Source organism: Papaver somniferum, chromosome 1 (genome assembly GCF_003573695.1).
Source record: "Papaver somniferum cultivar HN1 chromosome 1, ASM357369v1, whole genome shotgun sequence".
Lineage (NCBI taxonomy): Eukaryota > Viridiplantae > Streptophyta > Magnoliopsida > Ranunculales > Papaveraceae > Papaver > Papaver somniferum.
The window spans coordinates 200,974,598-200,994,666 of record NC_039358.1 but is presented as its reverse complement, the minus strand read 5'-3'; the positions used below and the strand labels follow the sequence as shown (position 1 = coordinate 200,994,666).

At 37.3% G+C, this 20,069-nt stretch overlaps 3 protein-coding genes and 1 non-coding gene across 4 annotated transcripts; 1 reads left to right on the top strand and 3 right to left on the bottom strand.

The window, feature by feature from the left end:
- Positions 1 to 2,271: 2,271 nt before the first annotated feature.
- LOC113312113 (gamma-interferon-responsive lysosomal thiol protein-like) lies at positions 2,272 to 3,781 on the top strand. Its single transcript, XM_026560873.1, has 4 exons — positions 2,272 to 3,010; positions 3,109 to 3,321; positions 3,412 to 3,504; positions 3,580 to 3,781. The coding sequence occupies exons 1-4, from the start codon at positions 2,663 to 2,665 to the stop codon at positions 3,664 to 3,666; spliced, it is 741 nt and encodes a 246-aa protein (XP_026416658.1). The 5' UTR covers positions 2,272 to 2,662; the 3' UTR covers positions 3,667 to 3,781.
- A 2-nt stretch (positions 3,782 to 3,783) lies between these two features.
- On the bottom strand, positions 3,784 to 9,574 carry LOC113312090 (tRNA (cytosine(34)-C(5))-methyltransferase-like). Its single transcript, XM_026560854.1, has 15 exons — positions 9,310 to 9,574; positions 9,143 to 9,231; positions 8,170 to 8,236; positions 7,969 to 8,084; positions 7,760 to 7,826; positions 7,536 to 7,584; positions 7,180 to 7,262; positions 6,750 to 7,006; positions 6,602 to 6,657; positions 6,077 to 6,162; positions 5,860 to 5,952; positions 5,404 to 5,749; positions 4,670 to 5,187; positions 4,333 to 4,570; positions 3,784 to 4,252 (listed from the first exon to the last, which is right to left on the bottom strand). Exons 1-15 carry the CDS (start codon positions 9,505 to 9,507, stop codon positions 4,005 to 4,007), a joined length of 2,511 nt encoding a protein of 836 aa, XP_026416639.1. The 5' UTR covers positions 9,508 to 9,574; the 3' UTR covers positions 3,784 to 4,004.
- Positions 9,575 to 11,920: 2,346 nt separating this feature from the next.
- Positions 11,921 to 14,515, bottom strand: LOC113312095 (laccase-7-like). The gene is made up of 6 exons (XM_026560858.1): positions 14,323 to 14,515; positions 14,054 to 14,205; positions 13,717 to 13,961; positions 13,502 to 13,630; positions 12,397 to 13,362; positions 11,921 to 12,307 (listed from the first exon to the last, which is right to left on the bottom strand). The coding sequence occupies exons 1-6, from the start codon at positions 14,425 to 14,427 to the stop codon at positions 12,177 to 12,179; spliced, it is 1,728 nt and encodes a 575-aa protein (XP_026416643.1). The 5' UTR covers positions 14,428 to 14,515; the 3' UTR covers positions 11,921 to 12,176.
- Positions 14,516 to 18,160: 3,645 nt separating this feature from the next.
- TRNAR-UCG lies at positions 18,161 to 18,234 on the bottom strand. Its single transcript has one exon. It is a non-coding gene; the product is annotated as a tRNA-Arg (tRNA).
- Positions 18,235 to 20,069: the final 1,835 nt, after the last annotated feature.

The window sequence follows — 20,069 nt, the reverse complement described above, 5'->3', positions numbered from 1 at the left end:
CAAGGGAGATCGATGTTGATACCCAAAATGACCATATAGGATTTAAGCCCAAATGTGATAACAATAGGGTTAACAGAAAGGTCTAAGGAATGATTTGGATCCAAAGAATAGGAATCCTAATTACCCATTAAGAGAAGCCAAGATAATAAGTGCAAAAGGAAAGACCAAGGTGTCAAGTTAGAAAGGAGGAAAGGATATGCTTGTAAATAAGTTTAAAATGATGGATTTTAGATAAGGCCAATTAAAATGATGGATTTTCCTAGAATTTACAAACATGAAACAAATTAATGTCTTTTGATTTAGAGACGAACGAACGTCTTGCTCGAAATAACTTGAATTTCCAATATAGTGTTTCCAATAACACTCTTGAAAATAATGATAGTTTTTATTCACATAATCATGATAGTGAGGTTAGAATTGAAGACACTACTTTAGATAAGGTTCAGCCATTTTCATGTTATTATAATTATAATGAGGATAGTGTTGATGAAGAATCATACATATGTAGGCATAGTGATCAGGAAATGGTTGCTCCAGATGAGCTTCATAAGGATAATATTATTTCTGATCCAAATACCGATAATTTTAATGATTATTCACCTATTCAAAAGGATGTGGATTTTACTAGAGATACCATCGTTTTAGACGATGTAGTTCATGATCCTTTAGCCAGCAGTGTGTTGGATAATCCATTAGCTGATGTGCCTATCAGTGAATCGGAGAAAGTAACTATGATTAACTCCTTATCTAATGAGCCTTTACTAGAAAATTTTGCTGATAATCCTTTATATGATTGTGATGATGGTTTAGAGGAAAAAGTTTATTCTGAGGATATTGTTTGGAGTCTATTGATTTAGAAACATTAGTCTTAGACAAAGAAGATAGACTCATAGAGAGTTCAAATATGAATGAGGATGCACCTCCAGATTATAACTTAGAAGAATCAATTGATCATTTTCAATAATCTGATGATTTAGAAATTGTGACTAGTCTTCCTAAAGACACTGAAAACTCTAAGTTTGGGGGTGATTATCATTCTCCATGTGCCTTACCTTTAACTCTCAGAGATTTCCCTCGCGTAGGACTTGACATTTGTGCCTCAACCATTTTAAAAGATTATCTTCATTCACATTTTCCTGAACCTAGTTATGTCCATAGAGAAGTTCAGTTGTTAGAAACCCATCCTCTGGTTGATGTGGTTAACCCATGCTATGATACCAAGATTGACTTTGTTTTCCCACCGAAAACCTTTCTTCCAATTGTGGGAACATATGAGTTTCAGATGTGTCAGTTATTAAGTTTTGGGACTAAACCTAATTACTTCAAGAGATTAGGGTTGACACATTTGCTTAAGAATGACCACCACTGTGGTCAACTATGTGAGTCAAATCTGATTGACTTAGAGGATCCCCAATTACTCAGGTTATTGTTATGTGCTTCTAAGTTCTTAGTTAAGTATTTCCATACTTTACAACCTCATCTTCCGGATCCTGCCTTTGAGGAAATCCATACGTTGAAAACTTTTTATCTAGACCTGTTTATAGAGCCTGAACCATAACTTGATGTAGTTGTCTTGAATAAAAGAGTAGATAAGGGTATGCTCATCTTTTTGGTCAATTCCAATTTCCTCTACTTGTGGTTGTCACTTTTTGCTCCAGATGACCCGCAGTTATTTCGGTTGCTGCTTTATGATTCTACGAGGTGACTAATCTCTTCCAATGTCTAGCTGAAGACATTAAACTTAGCTTTTCTTGAGAGGTATCCCTTGCTCATGCAACACGGAGATGGTGTCCTAACACTTGTAGATACTTGGAAATAAATTGCCAAGGGAGATCGATGTTGATACCCAAAATGACCATATAGAATTTAAGTCCAAATATGTTAACAATAGGGTTAACAGAAAGGTCTAAGGAATGATTTGGATCCAAAGAATAGGAATCCTAATTACCCATTAAGAGAAGCCAAGATAATAAGTGCAAAAGGAAAGACCAAGGTGTCAAGTTAGAAAGGAGGAAAGGATATGCTTGTAAATACGTTTAAAATGATGGATTTTAGATAAGGCCAATTAAAATGATGGATTTTCCTAGAAATTTACAAACATGAAACAAATTAATGTCTATGATTTAGACATGAAACAAATTTCAGAACCTTTCCTTTTAATTCTGCCTGGTTTTTATGTTGCTTGCAGGACTTTAACCCACTCCTTTCTTCTTTAAGCCAAAATTTAATGCGCTCAACTGCTTAATGAAAATTGTTAAGTTCACTACAGCTAGCTCGCATTGTAAACAAACCAAAGAAAGTAGAAGACGAATAAGTCCAGAAGAAAAGAAAATGTTGGAGCACGCTTGTTTGTTTTAGTCGAACGTACGTACTCCGGACTTGTCCCAGTATGATATGAGCCTATCTACGTTGCCGCAACCCAGAAGCGAAACCGTGCCTGGCGCAGCCAATTTGAAGGTTGTACTCGTGCATATATGCGAACCAGTTGTACGTATGTACGCCGATTCTTCAGGGTGCACTCGAATGATTTAATTTTAATTTCAAGCTTCAGAGTGAAGTTTCCAACTACTACCACTGAAATCCTATAAGAACTATAGCCATCTCATTGTGAAATCACAACAGTGTTTTGTTTGTTTGAAATTTAATTGCAAGGAAGGTTCTCATGGCTTCCCCTTCTCCTACTCAATTTTCTGCTGCTCTGGTTCTTCTATGTCTTTTGGTTTTCTCATTTTCCACGACTACATCTTCATCTAAAGTTGCAGTTGCAGTTGCAGTTGCAGTTGCTCCTCCTCAAGTAAATGAGCATACAATCTCAAAATCTTCAGTTGCTGCTTCTGTTGAAAAGGTGTCTTTAACAGTCTACTACAGTTCTGAATCTGTTAGATCTGCAAACTTCATCGCCTACAACCTAATGAAAATTCTCGAAAACGGGCTCATTGATTTTGTTGATCTTAAACTAGTTCCTTTCGGAAAATCTCGTCTATTGAAAAACGGAACAATCCTCTGCGAGGTATTCCTCTCTCGATCCACCTGATTTCTTTCAATAATAATTAATTTATTTCACTTCATAATCACTAATTAATTAAATAAATGGTTGTTTTTTCCCAGCGCGGCTCCAAAGAATGTGAATTGAACAGATTGCAAGCATGTGCCATGAATGTAATTCCTGGTGCCTATAATTACTATTACCCTTTCATATACTGCACGGAGGTGATTGTTTCTGAAGGAAAGACTACCGAGGATTGGTTACAATGCTTAGAGGTCGGAAACCAGTACAAGGACAGTATTTACAAATGCTTCACCAATGGATTGGGTGAAAAAGTATTGATCCATCTCCATTTTTCTTGATTGTTTTGTATATTTACATTACATAGTAGCATATTATTGATTAAACTCTTTTCTTATTTACAGCTTCAGTTGCACAATGCGAAAGTGACTGCCTCCCTCAATCCTCATCTAGAATTTGTTCCCTGGGTTACTGTGAACGACCTTCCTATACGCCATGTAATTTGCTCATCACTCTCTCAATCTCTTCTTCGTATTATATATGGTGAGTCTTGATCCGATATTCATTTGCAGGATACTCGAAACTTTATTAGATACGTCTGTAAAGCATACAGAAGAGGTGCTGTTCCTTACGCGTGTAGGGGGGAAATAAGGAGTTAAGGACCAAGTTCTGATGATATTGCTTTGGTTTCTTCGAAAAAAATTGTCTGAAAAATAGTTGAATGAATTTGTTCTGAAAAATTAGTTGAATGAAATGCAAGAAATCTTGGAATTATCTTGGTGCTTTAAGTTTCATAGATAGCAGTAGTAATCTTGGTCTAGATCCTGACGAAAATCAAGACTAGTTTCTAACTTTTTCTATTCAAGATGAAGCAAGTTATTTGATAACAGATTTCACTACAAATTTCTGGCAAAAGAATCATATAATTGCAAATACAGCTGAATCAAACTGGTAAGTAAAAGTGACGAAAAATAAAACACGAAAAATGTTCAATAACTCAACCAACTATAGCTTCTTCTTCTACTGGTTCTTTCACTAGCTTCTCTTCAGCATCATCTTTCTTTCCTCTCCTAACTGTTGGTTTTTCTTTCACCGGAACCATCTCGAACCCCAAACGTGCAGAAAGCCTCTCAAGAAGTTCTTGGCAGTCTGTTTCTGGAACCATTACACTTACACTGGACTTCCCTCTCCAACAACCAATAGCTATTGTCGATGCATCCATAGGTTTTGAAGTAGGTTGATCTTCTGCACAGCCATGATGAGCGTTAGAATTTGTATCTAGGTAAACTGATATTACAGCAATAGTATCACAGATGTGTGAATACCTGTTTGCAGTACAACAATACAACACCCTAACTTAATCTCCGATGATGCCTTCTCGCCAAATTGAGGATTGACAAAATCTTGAAATTTGATAGACCTGTACTGCAACAGGTGCTTGAAGTCCGCCAAGGATGCACATAGGATTTGCTTGCTGATGTAAGGAAGAAGTAATGGTAATCCTTCAGACGATATACGGTACATGCATTCGGAAGCACTATCTTCTTTTACTGTTTGTCGCTCCTGAAACAACAAAGAAAAATATAAACGGTTAAGGTTCATCCTGAAATAATTATTGCATGCTACTTGGAAGATTTTGTGAACAAGAGGGACTATACTTACAAAGGCCTTTAGACCAATAGATATTATCTTCAGTTGTTGCCCGACTTGAAAATTCAGCTTCATAACATCCTGAACTGACTTTGAAATGTAGTAAATTCTCTTACAACTCTGGAAATCAGTATTTCGCGTCACAAGGTGATCATTCAATGGGAATGAATCACTGATTCCATAGAAATCCTTAATACTACTAAGAACAGTGTCCTCCCGGAAAAAAACAACTGGATCAACACCTCTCCACTTGCCTTGATTTTGCAACCTCCGGTTACCTCCAGCTTTCTTAGTGTCCGTCTCTGCATTCACATTCTCTGTGTGTTCTTTCTCATTTTCTTCTTCGACTACCTCACGAGAATTAAGTCCTGTAGCACCAACCTCTGTTTTTCCATCTGATGATTCCACATTTGATATAGCGGATGGTTCTGCGCTATTAGTTTCTCTGGGTACCTCATCTGATACCTTCAAGGGTAACTTGTGATTCCCGTTTGTTAAAGTTTCCTTCGGTTTGGTGGAACTTGAAACCGCTGCAATATACAAATGGAATCAAACGTAATGAACAGATCGAATTTATACTGCAGTTAAAAGTAAACATACATTAATATAAATGTGATGCTGGTGCATTGCAAGGAAAATACACAATTAACACACTGGGAGGATGTTGACATACGATACGAAGTCTAAGGAATTCATATCTCATTTTTAATATTTTCTAATAATGACCAATAAAATGAAGAGCTTACCAGGAAGAGGGGATACTTTCTGAAGAATTGCAATGAAAAAAGCTCCAGTGTTCTGATCATGGGGCACTATCCTCATGCAACGTTCTAGAGGGAGATCTGAAACCTCCATCTCCAAAGCATCAGTTGGACTCACAAGGATCTCGGACTGCTTGTTGACATGATCAGAATCTACATTCTCCATGTCATTGTCATTGCTAGGAGGAACCACGTTTTCATCTAACCCTGAAGGAACCACTGTTTCGGCATCAAAGCTTTGACCGGAAGGAAACATGCTTGGCACAATGGCAGTTCTGCGGTACTTAGACACATCTTTGTAAGAAGCTAACCATACACCCTTATCACGGACCTGCCATTTGTCAATCATACATAGTATCAGTTATAGAGCTACATCAACTATCCAGGAATATCTATCTACAGGAGTACATTAAGAGCAATCATAGATATATGAAAATCAACCTTCCAACTCTTAATTCCCGGGCGACGGACCAATTGAGGGAGCTCGGTAGAGACATCAAGAAGTTCAACAGATTCCCCACATCTCCTCAGAATCTGAAGAAAATAAATGGAGATTAGGATGCGTGAGGAGAAAAATGAATTAGGCAAATATAATACGGTAGCAAAAAAAAAACGCCTGTAGCATCTGTAATTTCCTTATAAGTAGCTTTGCCATTACCTCAGCAACCACAGCTTCATTCTCGACGGGATTCATCGAACAGGTTGAGTATACCATTCTTCCACCTACTTTAAGCAAAGCAATACCTGCAATGAACTACAAGAATAAGTCTGGGGAAATATGGAAAAAGTACACTATCAGATTCTTAGTTTGACGGAAGGGAGCATATATACGAATATGAGTTGATGTAGAGAAGATATACATCAGCACAAGCATCTGGTTATATTTATAGTCTTGACACAATGTGATCATAAGCGAGTCTGGAGAAATTGGAATAGCTAGGTAACACTTGGATATGAAACCTTTGATTATCGTACAATTCTTATTGAAGACGATCAGGTGCAAACTATGTGAAACACCCATAAAGCATTAACCTATAAATGGGCCATATTACCGATATGGTTCCCTTGCAAGGTTTGGTTGGATGCGTTACATATTTGCGAAAAGATTAAAAAAAAAACACTGAGAAGGTTGTAAAGAAGCGAATAAATTTCAGTTACTCAGTGTTGTTTAAAAGAACCATACCACGCATAGCGATCTGCACTTGAAGGCGATGCACTCCGTTGCCCATACCTCCACTCCTGGATAAAAATGGAAACTTATTTCGATAAGAAAATCAAGGTAATAAGACTTAAAGTAAAAGAGAAAATACAAGATGCAAGTAAGTAACAACCACTTCCTCCAAATGTCAGGAGCCTTGCGAAGAGTTCCATCTCCACTGCATGGAACGTCACATAAGACTCGATCAAACAAGAGTTGACTGATATCTGGATTTCCATGTTCAGATGTGTCTACGCCGTTTTTGCTCAAATTGCAGCTGGGGAAGTGCTGAGCCTCATGGTTGGTAACTATCAAGTTGGCACAACACATTCTCTTGGTCTGGTGGATGAGAAGGTTACACCTTTGGGCGTCCACATCATTAGCGATAACCTAAACGGAATTAAAACAGCAAGAAGCCATAAACCCAATATCAGAGCAGCGAGGTAAGTATATTTAAAATATCACAATAGGTGGCTGCCAAAAATCTATCCAGATTCAGCTGACATAGCAAAAACATGAGTATAAGAAATAAAAAAGAGAGCTGATTGAGAAAAGAGTATGACCAGTCCAGTAGGCAGTGCTGAGTCAGATGATTGATGTATTATCTCAAGTAATTGGAACGTTTTCGAGCCAGGAGCTGCACACACTGATATAGTAAAACAAAACAGTCAATCCAAGTCAGAATCTTCAAAAACTCATTAAAAAAATAGGCATCAACAAGTTTGCAAAAAATATCTAGGAACTACACGACTGATCTTGGTCTGACATGCTTTCAGTTTCAGCAACATAATATGAATGGTGTTCGAGAACTTGAGAGGCTAAAATTGTGTTATTATAGTTTATGCATATAAAGCTAAGCAAGGACTGCCGATAAAATAACTCAAATCTCACAAAGAGAGTGGACACAAAAGTAACTTACTATCAAGTACGAAATGTTCAGGCCGTACATCCAGGAACAGTGGGGGTACCTGACTCATCCAAAATATCACCTTGTTAGCAAGTAATCGTTCACGAATACCAAACAAAAAGAGTGGTGAACCAATGACCACATACACAATAATTACTCCCCAAGGAGCCTGAATACTACTCAGTAACTGGAATAGATTACTTCATAGGCAAATAAACTTGGAAAAATTTGCTCACCATGCTAACAGCCTCTTGTCGTGTTATGTTTCCAATATCATTTGCTTGCTTCAAGAAATGATGAAACCTGACATGATCAGCTGTTAATTATGTACCTCAAAGTAATGATTACAGAATACTGAACAAGGGAGACTAATCTCAATTGAAAACTTCCAGGCTAAACCATTTTGAAAGGTAGTATCACCGAAGTATAAGACATCATGGTTTACCTCTCAAGAGATTGATTCTTGCGTAACTGCATTCTTGAAAAATTCGAATGCCAAGCCATATTATTAGGATACCAAGGTAATGGTCTGACAGGTATCCCTTCATCACCATCAGCCACCTGCCAAGAAGAAGAAAATCATCTCAAGCATCAAACCAAAACTGCAGTAGATGCATTTAAATTTATATAAAGTAAATGTACACACCTCGAATTCAAGAGTTTTCATAAAGTCATTCTCTAGCTGGGAACGAATATCCTCATAAAATTGTCCACTACAAATTTCAAACATCGAAAAACATCAGCAATACCCAAAAAGCATTAAATTTTTAATCTCACAGAGATAGAAGTTGTTATCTAATATATTAATATAACAAGAACACTGTACAGGTAATGGATCAGTCCCCTGATTGTCTTCAACTGTCATAATCTTATTGCGTGTTTGGCTTAATTAATGTTTTTCAGAGATGTTTTCTACAAATCGGAGATTGCAGGACATAAGTGAAGAACAGAAAAGGGCTTATGCTGAGATTGTGAAGAAGAAGGAACAAGAAGATGAAATAAATCAGTTGGAAGAAGATGAAGATAGGAAAATTCATAAACATAAAGCTCTTGAACAGCTAAGGAAAAGTGAGAAAACAGGAAACATGATAAAGATAACAACAGAAGTGAAACAACTACAGCAGATCCTAACAAACCGATGATACCTAATTCTTCAATCATCCCTACTCAGGCAAATTTTATTCATCAAACTTGCATGTAGCGGCGCTTCATACAGATATATCTGAATGAGGTTTCTAAAGCTTTTCAATTTTATCAATTTAGCAAAGAGACAAAGAGGCACTAATTTCAGTAACACGACTATTATTGCTCCAATTTCAGTGTAACGGAATGACAAAGCAACAGAAGCCATAGAATCACACAATCAGTTGCGGCTACTAATTCACAGGCTTGAGAAGGAGCAAAGGGTCTGACCATGTTCAAGTTGTTGTTTGAGTTGAGAGGGTATCCAGGTTAATATTTCAGGTATTAAATGCTCCGTGTTAGGGTTTCATTCTAAAACCTTACACCCTACTAACTCATCTAAACCTGCCCTAATTTCAATGCTGCAGGATATGCATGAAAACAGTAACAAAAAATCAAATCAAAGCAACCCCAAATCAAATTACAAAGAAGAATACCTAGAATTGATTCTGAAAGCAGCTGGCAATGGTTTATGAAGAACATTCATAAACACTTTCCATTCCTCCTCCTTCACTATACCTTGTTCCTAAAAACCAAACAAATCAAAAATTATAAATCAATAAGAATTAGAGAAAAACAATGAAAGGGTTTGTTTCTTTCTTACTTTGTAATAAGCTTCAAAAGCTAAGTTCTGATTAGCAAAAGGTTCCCACCCTGGTTGGTGATTTTCACCATTGTTATTATCATTGTTGTTAGTAGAATCAGATCTAGTTTTCTTCCAAACGTTTTCTCTAGTCTGTTTAAAGTGTTTTCTCTGTGTTCTTCCTCTCTTTTGTCCACCACCTCTTCCTACTCCACCCATGGCTGCTGCTGCTTCTTCTGCTGAAACTGGGAGAACGCAAGACGAGAGGGGTAGAGAGAGGTTAAGGTTCATTGGGGGGCTTTAGGGTCTCAGTTTTTCATTCAATTTTTGTTGATCGGGAGTTGAATCTAACGGTCACGATCGTGGCCTCATATTGTTAGTGCCGTGCGGCCCGTGCCCATCTTGAGGGAAGAGTCATTGCTGGGGCCGTGCCTTATTCTAAGAAGTTATTATTGGGGCCTAGGTGAATGACTCTCGGCAAAGGAAATATCGGCTCTGGCATTGATGAAGAATATGACGAAGTATGATACTTGGTGTGGTCTGTGATATCTCAGCTCTCCCACTAGAAGGGGATATTTGGTCATGTCCAATTTAAGATTTATTAACGAGGTAAGGAAGAAATTTTACAATGTTCACGAATATAGATTACAACAATTCTAAACGAACCGCCAAGAAAAAAACCGAAGAATCACCCTCTCACAGTTTTTTGGAAACCTATGGTTCCAAGTGGACCCACCCCTTGGGAGTTTAGCAGGGATCACACATATTGTGTGTTGCGTTTTTTTTTTTTTACGTTTTTTTTGTACTGGTCCATCGAAACTTTTTGTAAAGATTACAGGTTTTTTACTGTTGTTGCATCTTACTAATTATTATAGTTAAATATTTCGATATTTTGGACGACTTAGCTTTTTTATTTGAAAAATACGAATAATTTTTATAGCATGGTAGTAAAATATGCGAATTGATACTTGAAATAAGTTTATTTAGACATTTGAATCAAGGGTACTTCTCATTCTTTTATTCAATTTATCCCATTTTTATGGATAAATTGGAAAAATAAAAATGTCTAGAGCTAGTTATGTACCACATACATCAAGGTTACAGACTCAAACAATAAAGCAAATTCTACAATAAATCACACCCATTTGAAGGGCAAATCCAAATGATTCTCATCATGTGCTTTGTTGCATCTTTTAAGGGCATGCACCTGAAGTTTCTCTCTGCTAGGATCCAATACCCATAGCAGCGGAGGAAGGTGTGTCAGTTGATATTTCAGTTGCAAGACATTGTATCTGAATCTCATATGGTAAAGATGTGGAAGGTGGGAGCAGATTTGCTGGAGGGATGCTAGGATGGCCTTGAACTGCTTTAACAGGTGAGTGCATAGGATTTTGGTGTTGGAGTTGAGTGCATTGATTATTGTGTGATGGAATTATTTGGAGATTTTCTTGGCTTTCAAAGTTCTTCTGATACAATTGATGTGGAAGTTTGAGAGAAGGACTCAGTTCAAAGTCCATTGCCATAATTTTTTCCTTCATTTTCCTTTGCCTTTGAGTTGTGATTTGTAGCATTGCTTTCATCAGAGTCTTCTGATAGTTTGATTTCATCAATTTAGTAGAAGGTTTTACATTTGCTCTTGTCCTCCTCATGCTTATTCTCTTCTTTCCACTCCCAAACTTAATTGAGTCTTCTTAGTTGAGTCTAGCATGCTTCCTCCACCCTCTGTTGAGATTGCATCTCTGGTATTCATATAAGTGCTTCTTTCTTGACTTGCTCCCTCCCCATTTTTTGTGATTGATAGTTTTGAGTTTCCAAGGGGTAGTTTTTCCTTGTTTAGCATTACAAAATGCCACCTCATTAGTTTCCTCAATTGTCTTCTCTCTTTTTTGTGCTTCTGAGGCATTTCACCTGAGACCCTCCCTTGAACTTTTGCCAGATGAGTTCTTCTTGTTAGTCTAGTATGCTTTTTGAAGTTTTCAAATCCTGGAGGTGGTCCAGCAAATGATGTTAGGTCTACTAGTTGGAAAGCAGCGTTAGGATTTGTCACAAAATTCACCACCTCAGAAGGTCCATCGAAAAATTGAAAGATGCTTGATTTTCTACCTGTCTTTTTGAACACCCTGCCATTATCATTTCATGTTCTTTCTTTATATATTTGGTGCTGGTGACATCTCTTCCTCTTCAAATAACTGTCTTTTTGAATGTACATCTTCATTTTCGAGCAAGGTCTCCTAAAGTAAGACTCCTAACTTGAAGCTTGGGGTTGGAATTCCATTCAATAAATTAGCTACCTCAACAGTTGTTTGAGAAGCCGCTTGATCAAACTGGGACTTACTAGATTCTCATGGCTGAAAGTTTTGTGGTTTTTTGAGCAAGTAGGTTGATGTGGCTTTGAAAGCTGCATTTGTTATTACTTACAAAAGCTTCATTCTCTTCTTTTTCTTCTAACTCCTCAATTTGGATGTCTTGTATGGTTTTGCGAAAATGTTGATGAGGGACACGTTTTCTCTTTGGGTGATTGAGAATTCTATAATGTTTATAGAACACTTTGGACAGTTTCTCAAAAAATAGCTTCACTCTGGGAAGGATAGATTTAGCCGACTCCTTGAAGGTTACTTCACTACGAGGCATGTAGCCATAGAGCTTGAAATAAATTTATTTAAACATTTGAATCAAGAGAACTTCTCCTTCTTTTATTCAATTTATCCCATTTTTAATGGATAAATTGGGAAAATAAAAAAAATAAAGCTAATTATGTACCACACACAGCAATGTTACAAACTCGATCAATAAAGCAAATCCTACGACACATCACTCCCATTTGAAACAAAAATAAATAAATCAATCAATCAACAGCTTCCGAATATCGAATTAAAAAAGAAAAACTATCAACAACGAGGAAGATCTGCCGGCGGTGGAGGGAGCCTGGTCGACAGTGTTGGTCCATTTTCGACAACGAATGCCATTGCAAGACCAAGCGGCATATGAACATCCAAGTGGCAATGCATCATCCATACACCTACACAATACCATCAGTTGAAGATCAATTTTTCCAAAGATATAACGCAATTACTCATTTCCAGCAACGTAAAATAAAAATAGAATTACCTGGATTATTTGCTCGGAATCTGATAACAACCCATCCACCAGTCGGCACAGCGATCGTATTTCTTTCCTGTGGGTTAAAAAAGTTGAATTTCTTCCTATCTTTGTTGTTATTGTAATTCCCAAACCCTTGAGCCAAAACATGGAAATTGAAACCATGAAGATGCATTGGGTGATTCTCAGGAGTAAGCAAGGCTGTGTTCTGAAGCACAATCTCGACTATCGAATTGAACTTCACTTTCTTAACCCGCGTGTTTTTCTCGGTCATCCACAGCGAACTGCTCAGGTTAGCCTTTGTGTAATCAAATTTCAGTGGTGGATGGTCAGGAAAATCTTCTGTGTAAACTCCTTTTACGCCATTAGCAAACGCTTCCAACATCGATGTACTGGTAGGGAGCTCGAACGAGTGGTTATTCATACTGGCGGCGAATGAAATCATAGGTCCGAATGGACTGTTGATACAACCATTTGGTGTTCCGCAGACGCTGATTCCTAGTCCAAAGGTTATGAACATTTTCTCATCCGGGTGACGCGGAACCGGAACGAAGAACCGCGAGGTTGTTAAACCTGTCAGATTGGTGTAGAATTTGTGAGCTGTTGCGGTGTCATTCAAGGCTGGTAGGATTGGCATTTTGGCTGTTGAATTTTTGGTTGGGCCACCGATGTAGTGGACTATTCCCGTGGTGGTTGTGTCGTCGGAAAACGGACCAGCTACTGCTGCGCTATTATATGGACGAGCTGCCATGTAATAATCTGCCATGGGTTGATTAGTCTCCATCAAAACGTCCACTGTTTGGCCTGGAGCTATTACGACTACGCTTGTGCGGTAAGGTTCTGCGTAACTGGCATCAATAGCGACGATTGTAAACTTGTGATTTGCGATCTTGAAGAAATGTTGAGAATTGAGTGCAGCGTTGATGATCCGAAGAAGATAAGTTTTTCCTGGTGTCACCTTCAACTTATATGTATCTGTTGGATGACGCCATTGCCAAAACAAAAACATTAATTTTGATCAAAATTGACTTCAGTGGTAAAGTCACTGGGTGATGTACTAGAGAAACTAGCCTGCACCAAAAAATTTATCACAGTAAATATTTTATGTGCTTACGTTTTTTAGAACACGGGTAAAGATCACCAAGGCGACCGTTGATGGAGTATGCATCGGAGATATTTGGGACACCACCGGTTGACATACCTATCCGCTCTACATCCATCACGTTGGCATTCCACCACTCGCCTGAAAAACTCACCGGAAGGGGATTTTAGTCTTTTAAATGAACTGAACATGAATCGTAACCGGAAAATGAAGAAAAAGAAGAATACCTATCATAATTGGGACTTCTCTATATGGTTTAGGGAACGGGTATTTTCGGCCTATCCTTGGACGGATAATGAGAGCACCGTACACGGTGGCTCGCATATATGATGTGTGGGCATGCCACCACAAGGTCCCTTCTTGTTTAGTGACTTTGAATTTGTATGTGTACTTGTGCCCTGGTTTTATCGGACATTGGGTTGCAAACTCCGGTCCATCTGCCCATCCACTGAACAGCTGAAATATTCCATGCCTGAACCAATAATATACACAAAAGCACCTTGATATACAGGAATCTCTTGGCTGAAACGATAGAACAAACCACGACGAATTGAATTTACGTACCAGTGGATGGTGACATCGTAGGGAGATTTGTTCAGAACATGAACAATAAGTGTATCACCTTCGTTTACCAGTATTGTCGGACCGGGGAGGCTACCGTTCACTGCTATTATAGTGCGTTCTTGACACATTTTCCTGGTAGTTATGTTTCCCACCTGAAATTACAAGTATCAAAAACAAAATTTTACTTTCAAAAAGAAAGGAGACAACATATGGTCGGATTGACGAAATTCAGACAGAAAGGCGACACGTTATAAGTGAGGAAAACTTACATGGAAAGTGTGCTCGACAACTTTAGCATGAATCAAAGATGAAGAACAAGCCAGAGTGATTATAAGAACGTATACGAATGGGACGAAACATAATTGTCGTCCCATGATTAATCTTGAGTGCAAAACAAGAATTTAATCAACAAGAAGAAGACGAAGACGAGGATGAAGATGAAGCTCCCTCTTCTTGTGTTGTTTTATAGGAAGAAGAACGCATGGACGAAGTAAAACGTGATAGCTACTACATGCCTACTCATGATGTCAATGATCTGCTCTTTGAATATTTTTATAATGGAGTCAGCTGTTAATATTATTTTTTGCAACTTAAGCATCAACTCACCATGTTCATTAACACCAAACTGATGTGACAGCCTAATTTATCATGTCCGAGGGTTTTCATACCTAAGAATGTCAATCCTCGTTTTGTAGAAGAAAAAAATTCTATCAAAATGGTTGGATTATAATCTCGAAATTATTTCTTCGGTTTTCGAGTTGTTACGTATTCATGTTGGTATTTCATTACTTGTCTTCGCAACATACTCGTACGTTTTGATAATGGCAATTTGTTGATATAAATTTGGATTGTTTGACTTGTGTACCTACTACTTATTGACGTTAGTCGAGAGAACATTTCCACAAAAAAAAAATATGCCATTTAACGTTGGTCAAGAGAACACTGCCAAAATAATTGGTTGGTATGAGGACATGACAGATGATTAACTAGTGCCACCGGTAACCACCACATATTATATATATCCGGTGCCAGAGCAACTTGCCATATTTTTAAAAGATTTGCAAATGCAAAGCCGATAAGACGAAACTACCTAAATTCCTATGTACATTACTGAGATTCTATAGTTGGCCAATATATAAATCGGCATTAAGCATATAATCCTGTCACCATGTGAATCATTTCGGGTTTTTGATTGCGTTGTCCCAATGATTAACTTGTGTTTTCGTTTTTAAATGAGCTTAAACAAGACTTGGTCGTGCTAGCTCATGGTGTACATGGCATTATTCGATGATAGGAGCTACTGGTTGTTGCGGATAGCATGTGGATATCCAAAGGCATTAGTCAACTGTACGTCCAGCAGGAACCGTGTTATCTTAGCTAACAAAAAAAAAAATGTTTTGGTCGCGCTCGAGCATTGGGATCTAGCGGCATGCTAGCTTTTGGGAGATAAGATAAAAAGACGTTCATGGTGTATTTAGCATGAATTTTGCTTATTTGGGTTTTGGTTTTTGGTTTCATATGAGCAAAGGCCAGGACGGCCAATTTGTTGCAAACATCCAGAGTGCAACATTTTTTTATGGACAAATGAAACGCGCAGAATAAAACAGAACACCAAGCAACAAAAAGCATATGAGAAATGCAGCAATGAGCACCGGTTGTGAATTCTGTTTGGCAAAGTGAACGTAGTTAATAAGCCGCACCGTTGGTCCCTCTTCTGATCTAAGTGACCAGTTCTAGATCAAGCATTTGACATTCCGGTATTGAAATTTGGTGTCTGTAAAAGCTTTTTAAATCATGTATGTATCTGTGAGATTCCAGATATCCGGAAAATGACACCAAGCGAATCATTTTGGCTTTGAATGCTATCAAAATACCATCTATTCTGGTTAAAGGTTTACCTACCACCTGATCGTGCTAGCAAGTAAGTATTTGACAGCAGGACTTGCTCGCGGACTACATTTATCTCGCGTCAAGGTATGAATGAAATACTATGATCATGGATCAACCAATCATCATAAACTCATCGTGTTAGGTAAACACTACTCCCTCCGTCCCACTCCTAAGTGACCTATTTGAAATTTGCACAATTTTTAAGGCAAGCAAGAAAAATATTAATTTTAAGCATTTTTTACAATTATACCCTTATGAATAATAACTATCGAAATTTAGAAATGGTTTACCTCTCAAAATACTCCACGGATGTTCGCAAACTTCATACCATTGAAAAGCATTTTAAAACACCTACGTAACGAATATAAACATGCCTATCAAATTATGCATATTTCGTATATTCTTTATAATTAACTAAAAGGATAATTCCGGAATATCTCATTGTTTAATGATATAGGTCACTTATCATTGGGACAAAATCTAAAATCAAATAGGTCACTTAGGAGTGGGACGGAGGGAGTACATGACTGGAATTGTGCAAAATGATACAGTAATGCGTCTCACTGAGATTAAGCCCAAAATGAAGATAGAAAAGAACGATTTTTTGGGGAGCATGGTCTTTTTTGGGATCATGGTTCTATTTTTAGTAAGACATTCAGAAGTAAATCTAGGTCACCCCTTATCTAGACATTTATATTAATACCTAAACTACCCTCCTGATTAATTTTGAGTAATGATTAGTGAAATGATTAAGTTAAAGAACTAGAAGTATTGAGAGAGTAAAGTTAGAGAAGATAAAGATGAAAAACATGGAAAATAAATTTTTTTTCCAATTCACTAAGCTTGAGTATTCAAGTGATGATAGCTCATCTGATTCTTCATCTCCATCCTCTCCTAGAGTATTTGTTAATCGTCACAATGATCTAGATATGAGTTATTTCTTAGATAGTGAATGTACTCTTCCACAAACTCAATCTCAAGATGAAAATGATGGATTTTACCAACCACAACCGGAGGAAGAGTATTTGGGTACCAAGTATGCTTCAAACTTAGATAATGGTGGTTGAATTGGTCCAAATATTCATAAAACTGTAAATTTTTGTAAAAAATTCCTGCTAGGTTCAGGTAGTTCGGTTACCAAGTGTGAAGAACAGGTAACTGAACACGGAGTTCGGTTAATAAATGTCAAGAACATATAACCGAACACAGAGTTCGGTTTCTTTCTTCAAACACGCAGGTAGCCGAACTTTAGTAATAAGATTTACAGATGTATGTTCGGTTAGTTCGCAAACTTCAACGCAACCAAGTTCCCTACCGAACTGCAGGTTAAAAGTAACCTAGTGTTAGAAGTTCGGTTGGTTCGCAAACTTCAACATATTTTGCGAATCAACCGAACTGGGCTTATTTATGCATATATTCAATTAGGCAAACGTTCAGTTATTACGAAATTTATTTCTTGGCGAATTAGGTAGAGTTCGGTTACGAAGTTTCAAAGGTAGAGTTCGGTTACAAAAAAAACTGAACATTTTTGCGAACGAACCGAACTTTTGGACTTCTCATTATTTTCGTAAACTAAAGTTCGGTGATATTATTTTGCGAAGGAACCGAACTTATGGACTTGTGTTGTTCTAATACAAGGAGTTCGGTTAAAAGTCTTTTTGCTAATCAACCGATCTCTGAGTTCGGTAAGAAGAAATTAATTCGTGATAACCGAACTTTTTGCGACGAAACTGAACGTTTTGCGACGTAACCGAACTAAAAGTTCGGCTGAGACTTGTTTTTTGCGACGTAACCGAACTTTTCTCTGAAAAAAACCTCCATTAAACCTCTCTGCAACTTCCATTTTCAACTCATTTTGATGATTACTTCTCATTTATTCAACCAAAAACGAATGACAAGTAATGGGTTTGTGTGAATATCTTTGTTAATGTTTTAAATTAAGCTATATATAGAGGTAGTGGTGGTGGTGGTGGTAATCGGTGGTTGGTGGTGGTGATAATCGGAGGTGGTGGTTATATATTTATAGGTGATTATTAGGTTGGTTTTAAATTAAATTAGGTTAAGGATAGGTTAGTCATTTTAACGCTTTAGGACATCCCTTATAATAGGGAAGATGGCCTAATAAAACCATGGTCCATCAAAAATCATTCATAGAAAAACTCAGGTAACTGAAAAGAAAAGCCAGGCCCAAAATGAAGATAGAAAAAAAAAAGAAAGCGACCACAGTGGGAGTCGAACCCACGACCTTTTGATCCGAAGTCAAACGCGCTAATCCACTGCGCTATGCGGTCTGTTGTGCAATCATTTCTTTTCCTATTTACTTGACCATGCAATCAAATTGAATAGTGTTTTGAAGGGCGTAATGTACATTTTTTACAGAGATGCAATTCGTACGAGTGAGTCTGTTGGATGCTCGCAAGCTAATCGAGCTTGTATAATTGAAAGACCAAGTCTGCAAATATGGAGGCTAAGACAAAAGAAGGAACGAGAAGGTATAATCTGAGCTAGAGTCGCATCAGATTGTTAACTTTTGAAGCTGGCATTGAGGTCGAACACTGGAGCTGGTTGGTTACATAGCTTTATTCTTTTTCACACTCCCAAGTCCCAACCACTCCCAAAGAACGGTTTTTTGGGACCAGCCTTTGTTTGGGGACCATTGTTTTATTTTGGGTAAGACATTAGAAGTAATTCTAGGTCACCCCTTATCTAAATATTTATATTAATACCAAAATTATCCTCCTGATTATTTTTGTATAATGATTAGTTAGTGTGATTAATCATTGATTAAGGTTAAATTAATAGATTGTTTTTTTTTAAAAGTAGAATTATTGAGTGACTAAAGTGATAGAAGAAGAAGAAGAAGAAGATGGAGAAAAAAATTATTTTAAGATGGCTGAATATGGAGAAAAAACATCCTCTGGGTACCGAAGTATGCTTGTAACTTAGTGAATGTTGTTATAAATGGCCTAAAATATCTACAAAATCAAAATTGTAACAAAAAAAATTCAACCAGGTCAACAAAGTTCGGTTAGATTATATGAAGAACATGTAACCAAACTTTCTGCAAATGCAGTTCGGTTAATAAATCCAAAATCACAGGCAACCGAACCAGAGCTTTAATGGAGTTTTTACTTGTTCGGCTAGCTGATGAAAAATCAAATGTAACCGAACTACTATGCTTGAGTTTATAGAGTTTGTTCGGTTCAGTCGACTCGACCACGTTGTAACCGAACTTTAAATAACAGAGTTCGGTAAGTTCGCAAAAAAAAATTGCGATTAAACCGAACTCAACATTTGGCTATACAGAGAAGAGTTCGGTTTTGAAATTATTTTTGCGAGTTAACCGAACTCATTATATAGGTTTTCTGAGTAAAGTTCGGTTAAGATTTTTTTTTGCGATTAAACCGAACTCAACATTTGGCTATATAGAGAAGAGTTCAGTTTTGAAATTATTTTTGCGACTCAACCGAACTCAGGTGTTCGGTTAGGCAAAAAAAAAATTCTTAGCCGAAGTGTTCTTCGTGTTCTTCATTTTTAAAAGTTCGGTTATAAAACTAGGTTTTTTTTCAAAATTATCCTAACCGAACTTACTACTGTAACCTCCAAATTCAACATATTTTGATGACTACGGTTCAAAATTTCAATCAAAAACGAATTAGAAGTAATAGATTTGTGGGAAAATATTTATGGATAGGTTTGTTTATAAAAGATTGATTAATCGACGATGAAAACTCAATGAATCGACGACGATGAAAATTTTATGATTTTGATTAGATTTGTATACGATCAGGTTTAGATGATCATATATTGATGAAGAAGAGAAGAAGAAAAATTGTAGAATAGAGGAAGAAGAAGTTATACATTAGTTATAATTTTATTTAGGTAAAAGGGTAAACTAGTCATCTCCACCTTGTAGGACACCCCTTATAATTATAGGGAAGGTGGGCTAATCAAATCATGGTCCCCTCAAAAAACTCATGGTCCCAAAAAAACCGTTCCTCCCAAAATGGTGAGAATAGTTACTTACCGATTCAGCCAACTCCTCCAGGCTCAAGGATTAAGTTAAGGAGCCCACTGCGAAGATATGTATTATAAGCCCATTCAAATTTTTATGCATGAAGTAAGT